The sequence below is a fragment of the Lacerta agilis genome, chromosome 15, assembly GCF_009819535.1.
Source record: "Lacerta agilis isolate rLacAgi1 chromosome 15, rLacAgi1.pri, whole genome shotgun sequence".
Classification (NCBI taxonomy): domain Eukaryota; kingdom Metazoa; phylum Chordata; class Lepidosauria; order Squamata; family Lacertidae; genus Lacerta; species Lacerta agilis.
Genome location: NC_046326.1, coordinates 40869633 through 40881056, shown reverse-complemented (window position 1 = coordinate 40881056; position 11424 = coordinate 40869633). Strand labels below are relative to the sequence as shown.

The window sequence follows — 11424 nt, the reverse complement described above, 5'->3', positions numbered from 1 at the left end:
GTGAGGTAGGTTAGGCTAAGAGATGGTGACTGATTCCAAGGTCACAGCCAGGGAGCTTCATGGCTGAGTGGGGATTCGAACCCAGCTCTCCCAGGTCTAGTCCAACACCCTAACCCTTATGCCACATTGGACCTAAGTGACAAAGTTAGGTCCATTAATTTCAATGGATCAACTCTGAGCAGGTCTAATATTGGATACAACCAGAAGTAGTAGTATTTTCTCAGCCCTTTAAAATCTGGCACTTTAATAATCGGGTTTTGAAAGATTTTATTGTGGATTGTTGTGGCTTTTCCTTGTTTTCATCTGCTTGCAATCTGTCCTGGAAAAGTTTTTACCTGCCTTAAAAAAATATGACGTTGGGAAATAATATAAATACATAAAATAAACTGACATACACAGAACTATATATATGTGACAAGCTCCTTTCTATTCCCGTATGAATGACTAGCTCACATCTCAGAAGCTCCCCTCCCCCTGGTTGTCATCAAGTCCTAGCTGGACGAGGGGATTCCTGACCATAAACTGTATTTCTTTCCAAACAAATAAAGATTGCATCCAAATATCATTCCACATCAATCTCCTCCCAGCTGCCATTATGTCACAGCTACCCCCCCCCCCGAGCTTTTGGCAGTGTCAGCACAGGGAATGGAATTATCAAAAATTGGTTGGGTTGCTCCATACTGCTCCACACCCCCTAAGAAGAACCTGGCTCCTGGATCAGGCCAAAGGAGGACAGTCTAGAACCAGCATCCTGTTCTCAAAGTGGCCAGCCAGATGTCCCCATGGAATTGCTGGACACAGAGGAATGGTGGGAGGCACCAGCTGGGGGAACCCCCGAGGGAAGAAGGCTCAGAGCCCGGGAATGGTGGTGGGACAACGATGAGTGGTCAGAGGGAGAAGACTGGGAAGAGGTAACAGGGCTTAGTGAGCAGAGGGAGTCTATGGCAAAGAGAAGTGCAGAAGCAGAAGCAAGAGAGGAGGGAGGCAGAGAGGAGTCAAGCTGGTGAAGAAGCCAGGGTGTCTCCCGCTCCTGCTGCAAAAAGCTCCTCTCCCCGCTGGTCTCCCAGAACCAGAAGAGCTATGAAGAGAGTGGAGCAGAGACAGGCAAGGCAGCAGAGTCTCAGATTGCTTGGGAAGGACCTGGGGGAGGATGGGGACTTTAGGGAACTGTGGGAAGGCGGAGACCTTCAGTCTCCACAACTGCCTCATAGGGACAAGACCTACCCGTGAGAGTTGCTGTGCTCATTGGGCCTGGCACTCGGGAGCAGCCCGTTTCTTCTAATAAAAGGGTTAACTTCACTTACTCTGTGTGATTTATTGCTGAGCTGCTCCTGCACAATGGGAAGCCTGCGACCAGGATCTGAGCACAATAGCAAAACTCTCCCCACTTATGAATCCCAGCAACGGCTATGCAGAGGATTCCAACGCTGGAGGCAGAATCCAGTCATCATACCTGCGCTCCCTGGGACTGATGGGAGTTGTTTAAAACATCTGGAGGGCGTCGGGCTGGGGAAGGCCAGCATGCGTCCTGGGCTTGCATTACTAGAAGAAGCTACTTTGGAAAAAACAAAAAAATTCTACTAAGTTTCTAATTCAGGCAAGTGGATCTAGAAAGCTCATGCTGTATTGTTTTATTTTGCATATATTTAGGCTTTGCTCTCTAATATGTAAATGGCTTAAGTTACTGGCCCACAGATGTTCTTTACTAGCCTGCCTGCCTGCACACACCCCTCTGTTAGTTGTTTGTATTGTGTCAACAGCCTCAAGGTGAACAAGTAATCACATCTTCATGCGACCTGGCAATTTAGGGATTTAGTTTTTTTTAAAAAAAGCAGGCAATGACCTTCCTCCTACCCAGGATGAACAAGCACCACTGACCTACCTCTGAGAAAGCACGGATTTGGTGCTTCTGAATGTGGAGAAATTAAGAGGTAACCACCGTATGTCAGGAAGTAGAGAGGAAAGCTTCCATATCTGAAGACGTTAACAGCTAGGAAGATTTAAGCTCTTGCATCAGGGCGACTTCCAGAAGGTGGTGAAGGCAGGGTATTTAAAGGGTGCCAAGACCCATGGCACCCATATTATCTCTCTTGCCCCCAGAAAGGTAAGAGGCAGCAAGGAAGAGTTGCTCCTTTCCACACCCCACCGCTGCCAGGTTTAAGGGGGCTTGTTGAGGGTCTTCCACTGAAAGAGCCCAGGGTGGCAAACATGTCAATGCCAAACCAATGAAAACTGTGACAAGTCAAGCAACCATGGATAACATCATCCTAAAAACACCTAAAACTCCTAAAAGCAACACCCTACTCTTGAAATGTGGTCAAGGGGTGTTTGTGAGTGTCCTCCTTTCATTCTAGAAAATCATTGCACCTGCACTCCGCAGCCTTCCTGTGCGTCTGCGCTTCAGTTAAAGCCCAGAAGGAGTCATCGCCTTTTCAGCTCAGGACACAGGAGGGGCAGTCAGGGAGGCTGCAAGAAAAGATTTACTGGCAAGAAAAGCACACGCAACAGCCTAGGCCCCTCGCAAGGATAAGTTTAGCTCAGCAGGGGTGGGGGAATTTGATTCAGTTCACTTATTGAGACAAAATTGCCTTATTTACACTTTGCCTCACTGAGATGGTCCAAAGGAAAGCAGGTTTAATTGTAGTAACCTGCCCTGTGACTTTAAGGTGAAGAGAATAATAATAATAATAATAATAATAATAATAATAATAATAATAATAATAATAATAATAATAATAGGAATCTGGGGGAAAATGCTGATGAATTTTCATCAGGATTTTCTTTTAATGCAACAACAAACCAATGCGGAGAACTGAACTTAAGTTTGGAAAAACGAGAAACTCATAGAACCTGAAATTGTCAGGTTTTCCTTTCCCTAACCACTGCCTCAGAAATCATCTTAGCCACCCCGAATTTCACCACCTGCAAGCAAGTGGGAGGGCAAAATGGGGGGAAAGGAGGATTTTGGCATGACGAAAACAGCACACAAATGGCAAGGTGTTGAGTGGACTGTGAGAATGCCATCCGATCCAGCTGTTTAGGGGGAACCAGTGGACATAAGGAATCCCTTTCTGTGCTTCCCATTGCTGATGTCCCAGCAATGGACTGTCCCCCTCCAATAACTAGCCTCCGTAAGCATTGCTAAAACCCCTCCACAATAACCAGAGGAATGAAGACGGCAAGGATTTCCCTACCCGACTCGACGGACCAGATTTTTAATCATCTTGTCTCGTGGAAATGGTGTTGGACACCTGGGGACCCCACCCCAGTCCTTGCATGTCATGATGGTGATGAGTCCTGCCTGCCCCTGGGATTGGGTTTGGCTCCACATGAGCAGCCTTTTCACCCCTGACTAATGGTACCGCTGCTCACAGCTGGCCATGACACAACAGTCCTTCTCTCTATGGAAAGCACACGATGCAGCCTCCATGTGGCCAGGGGCTGGGAAATCAACAGTCCATGCAGTGAAGCTCACAGAGTCGCTAAGGGCTGCAGACCTATATACATAATGAAAGCCCTAGCAGCCCAGAACAAACATCGAAATCCTGATGCCATGCTCATGCTATTCCTCCATGCAACGTTGCTTCCTGCCTCCGGGTCCCACCTGGTGGTGTTTGGTGATGCTTGTGGGGAATTGCTGATGAGGAAAGAGATCTCCTTGGTTGAAAGAGATCCTTGTGCAACTGGTCCGTGATGCCCATGGTTGAGTTGGAACCTCAATAGGGAGGCAGGCACCCACCCACACAAACCTCATTCAGCCATCTCGTTCAGCAATACGGAACTGCTCCATTTCGAGGAAATCTAGCAGGGGAATGTCTGTCCCACAGTGCTGACTGGTGCCCACTGGAGCCGATGGGGCAGAAGGCAGGGAGCCCAACAGCAGGTGGCGCCAGAGCCAATTGCAGCCAGAGCAAACTTGGTCTTCCTCCTCCTTGAGCTGTACAAGGGGCAACACTAGAAGCAAGACATGGACTCAGCAGCAAAGCTCTCCCCAGTTGTGTTTCCCAGCACTTGGCATACAGAGGCATAGTGCCTCCAATCGTGGAAGGGGCAGCATAGCCACTAGCATAGTGTCCTCTATTAATCTGTGTAACCCCCTTTTTGAAGTGTGGGTGGACATCGCTGCCTCTCGTGAGAGCAAATTCCATTGTTGTATGAAGGACTTTCATCTGCCACAAATCTTCAAACCTTCCATTATGTCAGACGGCTCAAGTTCTAGTGTTCTTGTCTCATCCTTGTTGCTTCAGTTCCCTCCTTTGTTTCCAAGCTTCAGGCTCATATGGGGATAACGATCCTGCCCTACCTCGCCAGGTTGTTGTGAGGTCGTGTGCTACTGGCCACGAAACGCTTTCGACTTATTAAAATGCGCTCTCTGTCATTATTTGGATGGAAAACTAATTGTCTCTTGCCTGCACCTGAGGAATCCGACCGCAAGATAATTAGCCAGCTTTCTTCCACTGCAAATGGTTCCTGGCGTCTATAAAAGAAGAAGTGGGGGGGGGGGGAATAAAGAAATCAAAATGATGAAAGCTCTCCGGATGGTTTTGAGATAATGTTCAGGTGTCCTTCCTTCGTCATCGTTATGACTCAACCTCTTTTGCATGGATAATTGGCGATGGTGGCGTCTTTCACCAGCTCTGAGTAGCCAAGAAATTTGTGGTCTAGCAAGTTTGTCTCTTTTCCTAGCCAACCTGTGGATCCTGTGTAACTCAGCAGGGATTCAAAAGCACCTCAATGCTATACTTATCTAGGCAAACTGCACCCAAGTCAGACGAGGGATGTGTCCCTGCCTCACGTTTTGGGGATTTATTTTAAGCTACGAGAGACGGGATATTTATTTAGTCCTTTCGCACCTTTGAGGGATGTCACAACAGGAACCATAACAGCAACCAAGGATCTTTGGATTTTCCTTCCAGGTATTCTCTGGACCAGTTTTCTTCCTAACTCTTGGCAGATGGGGATCCTTTAACCAAGGTGAGCCTTTGTGGTTGTGTCGTCAACATCTTTGTTTTGAGCAGATATTCTCTTAATGAGATTCTCTCCATTAGAAAAAACCCCAAAGCTCAGCAGTCTCTTGATGTGTTGCTGGGTATGTTTTCATTTCTCTCCCATTTATTTTTTAAAGCTTGTGGGGTCAAAAGTGACTGCTCACTTTTTTGTCGTCAGTCTAATCTCCATTTTTCAATTCTAATTTGTTTTGAGGCTTTGTCTGCGAGTAGTGATGAGTTTTGTTGCAGTTCTTGACTTTGCTGTAAGGAGCTGAGTGTATATGAATGTGCTCAAGGGTCCTAAGGACCAAATAGTGAGACATGCACCACAAAAGTCTTCATCTATTAGATTTCCCGCCTGCCCTTCACCATTTAAAAACAGAACATTAAAACCTTTTAAAATAAATTACAGTCAAGGGAACAGTGTGGCCCCATCCCCCCCCCTTTATACACTCAGGTGTCAAAAGCCGAGGTAAAAAGTTAAAGATGAAGAAGGCATGAGGGGTGGGAATTAGATGTTGTTAAAAGATGTGAGATGAGCTAAAAGTGGATGGGGGGGGGAAAGAACTTTGGAAATAATCAGAACTAGTTTTAAAAAAATATTGACAAAAATCCAGCCAGATAGATAGATAGATAATACTTTATTCGGCTATGAGCCCACAAAGAAAAACAAATCAATAAATAAAAACAGCATTTTACATTCTAAAATATCAACTAAAATATTTCAACGCATAATCTCCTTTGCATTATTTACAATCTCTAGATGTACCGTATTATGGCCTTAAAGATAAAGATGGAGCATAGAGTTTACTAGATTTTTAATACAAAATCGAAAATTCTTTCTAGTAGCACCTTAGAGACCAACTGAGTTTGTTCCTGGTATGAGCTTTCGTGTGCATGCACACTTCTTCAGATACTTCAGATTTTTAATAGTCACGAAGCATTCCATGAAGTCTTTTATATGAAAGAACTGAATCTGGCAACCTGTAATGTTCTATAAGCCAGCCAGATTGTTTGCTTATTGCTAGCTCCATAGATGCTGCATTGTGTTTTATGGAAATCTAATTTGAGCATTCTTCTTAAACGTAAAACCCTAAAGAATACTCATGTACAAGCACCAGTGAGAAAGTGTGGGTGGGTGTGAAATAATTTGTGTTCTCCAGATGTGGGGATATAGCAGCCTCGCTGGTTTTACTCATTCACTGGGGAAGAGTAGCAGATCAGCAGAGTAAGGTGGCAGCTTCCTACGTTCCTGTTTTTAAATCAACCGTTTATTCAAAACCATGAGGTCTAGAATCTTACCGTAAGTCCAGAGCAGGGGTTCCCAGACGGGTCTGTGAGCTTCATTCAGGCAGTCCATGGCAGGCCTGTCAAAATACAAGTATAACTCGTAAAGTGCATTACAGTTCCAACAAATAGCTTGGGTTGCCATATGCCCTGAATTTCCAGGACATGTCCTGCAATTCGCCTCCCAAAATGTCCTGGATTATTTTTCAGAAATCGGGCAAATGACATGGAAAACCAGCAACGGGGGTTAAATCCTGCCCAAAATTTTTTTTTATTTTATTTTAAAAAAACCTTTAAAAACTCAACAATTTGGGGGCCTTCCTGAAAAAAAAGATCAACAACTTATTGAAATATGGCAACCCTACAAATAGCAGACAAATAATTAACTGTGGTCTGTGGTCATTCAAGTGGTCTGTGAGGGGAAATGTTTGGGGACCGCTGGTCTAGAGAAAGGGCCATAGCTCAGTGGTAGAACATCTGCCTCACATGCAAAAGGCCCCAGGTTCATTCCCTGGTGTTTCCAGGTAGGGCTAGGCAGGCCTCCCCCCACCCCCCGTGAAATCCTGGATAGCTGCTGCCAGTCAGTGTAGACAATACTGAGCTGGATGGGGGGGGGGGGACACGGGAGAAGAAGATGCAATTTCAAGGTCAAGGGTCAAAGACCAGAATGAAGAGGTGCATCTTCAGCATGCCATGTGATATTTGGGCGATGTGAAGGAGATAAGCAAGGATTTCTGACCCTCGGTTGTTTTAATAACGGCAGCAACAAAATGACTCTTTCTCCCACCCTGCCAAATCAACTGCTGAAAGTAAGAAAGCTGGTGACCGGAGGAGCATAACCAGGCCTCCATTCAATTCTGGTACTCCAAACAAAGCCCCAGGCAGTGAATGAGTCAATTCTAAGTTTCAAGGACACATTCTGGACAGGACAAAAACAAGCAGGATAAGAGAGGGGTGTGGCTTGGGAAAAGAGGGGTGTGGCCTGTGACAGAGTCCCAAGGGCCGGACAGAAAGGCTTGGAGGGCCACATTTGGGATCCGGTTGGCCTGAGCTTCCCCACCCCACCCCTGGAGGAGGAGTATCTTGTTTGGTTTCCAGAAAGATTTGCAGCATGGTGATATATCAAAGGAGGAGGATATGGCACAATCGACCAAGTTTAGCTAAGTTCTTAGGCCAAGGGCCAACAGCTGCATACCCCAACAATTAAGGAGAAAATGGGTGGTTATTTACGCATATTTTTTCTTTAACGCCAAAGGAATTGGGGGAAGCATTTGCTTGCAAAGTCTAACACAGCCTTAAATGATGGTCCTCATGTCGCCAGTGCCTGCCTTTACTTAAAAAAAGAGAGAAAGAAATATAATGCTGGGAAGGGGGAATGACTGCCCATGTCAAGAAGGATGAATATATTCATGTTTGTGGGGGGTTGCCGGGGGTAAAGGAAAAGGGAGATCCTTCTTCATTGAGTACAATAAGGTGCAATGTTCCTACAGACCGTCCAATCACATCAGTGGATCTTGGAAGAGGAACTGAATGGGGCTTGTGTAGGCTTGGCAAATTGGTTCCCAAGTTTCAAGCCCTCATGAGAGGTGGGGAAGTTGCTTAAAGAGGCTTCTGGATGTTGGGAACAGTTTCTGGGACACTGGGAGGCTAAACATGTTGCTTTGGGACAAATAATACTGCTTGTTGTTCTACACTCGTGGTTCTTTTAACTGATTCCTGCATGGCAGGGATTTGGACTATATCGCCCATAAGGTCCCTTCCAATTCCATGAATCTATACTTTTGAGAGTTGCTCGCTCTGCTACATTTGCCAATGAGTAATTGTTTAGAAAAGACAAACTAAATCTCTGGGATCGTCATAATCTCAGAGATGTTGACTTTGTAAAGCCACAGAGAGCTTCTCACAACCTGTGGGAATATGCAAAATCACTTGAGGCTAAGGGCGGGAGAGGAATTGAATTCTGTTCACACTGAAAGGCAAATGTTCACATTTTGTGAAACAATGCACAAACTGAAATGCAGAGATCCTTCAAAATGCACATTTCTCTTGAATTTTGCACCACAGTTCTCCAGCCCAATTAAGTGTGTCCAAAGATGTACATATCGAGGCAATTAGTGCATTAAAATAACATTCAGAAAATATTTAATTGGGGAAAAATATAAATATTAGGGAAAGTACATTTTGCATATTAGGAGAAATCTGCATTAAAATGCTGAATAATTTTCACAAGGGTTTTTAAAAAGGGAAATTTCAAACTGGTGTGGAAATGCAGATAACAGAAGGTAAGTATGGAAAGATGAGAAGCTGAAATGGGAAATTTGCCCATCCCAACGTATAGTAGAGGCCAAGAGGGCTGTTCAGCATCCTCAACATATGCATTGCCAGGGGTTGGACTAGATGGGCCTTTGGGTCCCTTCCTATTCCATGACTCTGTGATTCCATGTAGTGCTTCACAGCAGGGGTGGCTAAGCTGCAGGTCTCCCAGGGATAGTGAACTACAACTCCCCAGCACTCTCTGACTGCGATGCCTTGTGCAAATCAGATTCTCTCCCACTGAGGAGCAGCTCCTTTTAGGACCAGCTGTTTAGACTGTTGGCATTTGGGATGAACACAGGTGTATGTGGGGTCGAGGGGGTGGGAGGCGAGAGACTTGCAACTGAATGCACACTCACTCTTTGTGAGATCAAGCAATTTGTTTATTTTTAAATCGCACTATATTAATGTAGGTTGGTCTAAACCACTGAGCCTAGGGCTTGCCGATCAGAAGGTCGGCAGTTCATAGCTGTCAACCTTCCCTTTTTTGCAGTGGGAAACAGTGCTGGGATAAGGGAATTTCCCGCAAAAAAGAGGAAAGTTGACAGCTATGAGTTCGAATCTCTGCGACAGGGTGAGCTCCTGTTGCTCAGTCCCTGCTTGGCAGGGGGTTGGACTGGATGGCCCTTGTGGTCTCTTCCAACTCTATGATTCTATACTCCTGACAACCTCGCAGTTCGAAAGCACAAAGTACAAGTAGATAAATAGGTACCGCTCTGGTGGGAAGGTAAATGCTGTTTCCGTGTGCTGCTCTGATTCACCAGAAGTGGCTTAGTCATGATGGCCACATGACCCAGAAGCTGTCTGTGGACAAACACCGGCTCCCTTGGCCTATAGAGCCAGATGAGCACCGCAACCCCAGAGTCGTCCGTGACTGGACCGAATGATCAGGGTTCCCTTTACCTTTAATCCTGTACGAACAGCAAAGTTGACCCACGGGATCCTCTCTTCTAGGACAATGATCAGAGATAGCAAGGAGATGGCTCCTCTCATGGGCAGCAAGAAGGAAAATCTGCCGGGGACCCCGCCGGCAGCTCCCCAAGAGAAAAAGCTGGCCGAAAACACACCGAACAAGAAAAGGTAAGGAGCAGCAATAGGAAAAATGCTGCAAAGGCAGCCAATGGGCATCTTTGATATTTGTGTTGCTTGCCTTTTTCAGAAACATAATGGGCATCTGTTTGGCCCCTGTGAAAAAAGGATGCTGGACTAGATGGGCCACTGGCCTGATCCAGCAGGCTGCTCTTGTGAAAAAGGCAAGTCACACTTTCTTCTCAAGCACCTTTGTAAATGTGCACCTAAGCTTGTGCAGATCTAGGCTCCATCACTTGGAATAGAGCTTCCCAAACTTTTCCATGTTGGTGACACACTTTTTAGACACGCATCATTTCATGACACAGTAATTCAGTTTTACTAGCAAACTGGAGGTTGAACTAACCCCTTTCCAGCCCCCAGGAGGAGCATTCACGCGACACACCTAACACACAGCAGCCGACACACTAACGTGTCGCGACACACAGTTTGGAAAGCTCTGACTTAGAATCACAAGATGAATTGGCAACGCATTTCCAAGGACCGGTGTAATTTTTAGAATTGAGGTTGTACAACCTTAAGAGTCCGAAATGCAACCCTTGGGGGACTCTTGCTATATCACACCCCATTCCCCATTCCATGCCCCACACCCTCCTCTAGTGATTTTGACTAGCTGAAAATGTGTCCTTGAATTCTGATAATGCCTTTCGCCTGCTTGGGTGGAGGGGTGTGTGTGTGTGTGTGTGTGTGTAAATGTGAGACTAGGGCTGTGAGGGCCCAGGTTTAATTCCATACTCGGCCCCAAAGCTCACTGAGTGATGGGACAAAAAATTTAATTCAGCTTAACCTACCTCACAGGGATGTTGTGAGGTTAAAGGGTGTGAAGCGTCACAAATTCCTTGGAGGAAGGGTTATGGTATCAATGCAATCAACAGGAATGCTTTAAACTCTGCCGACTGTCATGGATGCTTTAGTTGACATCCCTACACTGCAGGGGGTTAGACTAGATGACACTTCAGGTCCCTGCCAACTCTATGATTCTATGAAAATATACGGTGCTGCCATTTTGGGTGGGAGCGCTGTGCTGAGTCCTTTCCTCTCTCTCCCCCCCCAAACAAATGGGACACTGACACCCCCTGCTTGTTCCCCTGCTCCTGCTTCTGGGAGGGGGAAGGTGCACATTTCTCATGTGATGATGTCAGGATACAGGATATGTTGAATAAGGCAGTGTTCTTCAGTCCCCAGATGTTGCTGGACTACAACTCCCATCAACCCTGACCACCGGCTAAGCTGGCTGGGGACGATGGTAGCTGTGGTCCAAACAACATCTGAGTTGGCCCCCACAACCACCAAACTGCAGAACGCTGAAATATAGTATGGATTTTGGATGAACTGGACACACGGCTACTGTTTCAAGCGGCAAATCCATGGGTGGTGATGGCGATGGCTTTCAAAATGTGCAAAGTTCCACTTTCAGAAGCAAAGGCCTACGAGACAGCTCCAGCCCACTGTTGGAGGGCTCGCGATGAACATCAATTTGATGCTCATCGGGTGGTGATGGGCATATAAACAAGCTGAAATATGGATTTAAGGATTAAGGATTACTTAAGAAACCACGTAAAAATAAAGATTTAAGAAAGGAGCAGATGGAAGTAATAGGCTGCAGTCAGTTTATATTAGAAATTGAAGAATAAGTTTAATACTATTTTTTAATGTTTAGAAATATGAGGCTAGGGAATTCCTACAGATGGGATACAATGTACGTAGAAGGAGAGGGTGTGAGGAGGTCACCAGGATAATGTAAAAA

General features: G+C 45.8%; 1 protein-coding gene across 1 annotated transcript in view; it reads left to right on the top strand.

Moving 5' to 3' along the window:
* Positions 1-4678: 4678 nt before the first annotated feature.
* Positions 4679-11424, top strand: part of TRPV3 (transient receptor potential cation channel subfamily V member 3) — a 33511-nt gene continuing 26765 nt past the window's right edge. Inside the window, exons 1-3 of the mRNA XM_033171541.1 lie at positions 4679-4974; positions 9543-9668; positions 10612-10614. Of these exons, the coding sequence (XP_033027432.1) occupies positions 9547-9668; positions 10612-10614 (125 nt within the window). The 5' untranslated portion in view covers positions 4679-4974; positions 9543-9546. The remainder of the gene's footprint in view (positions 4975-9542; positions 9669-10611; positions 10615-11424) is intronic.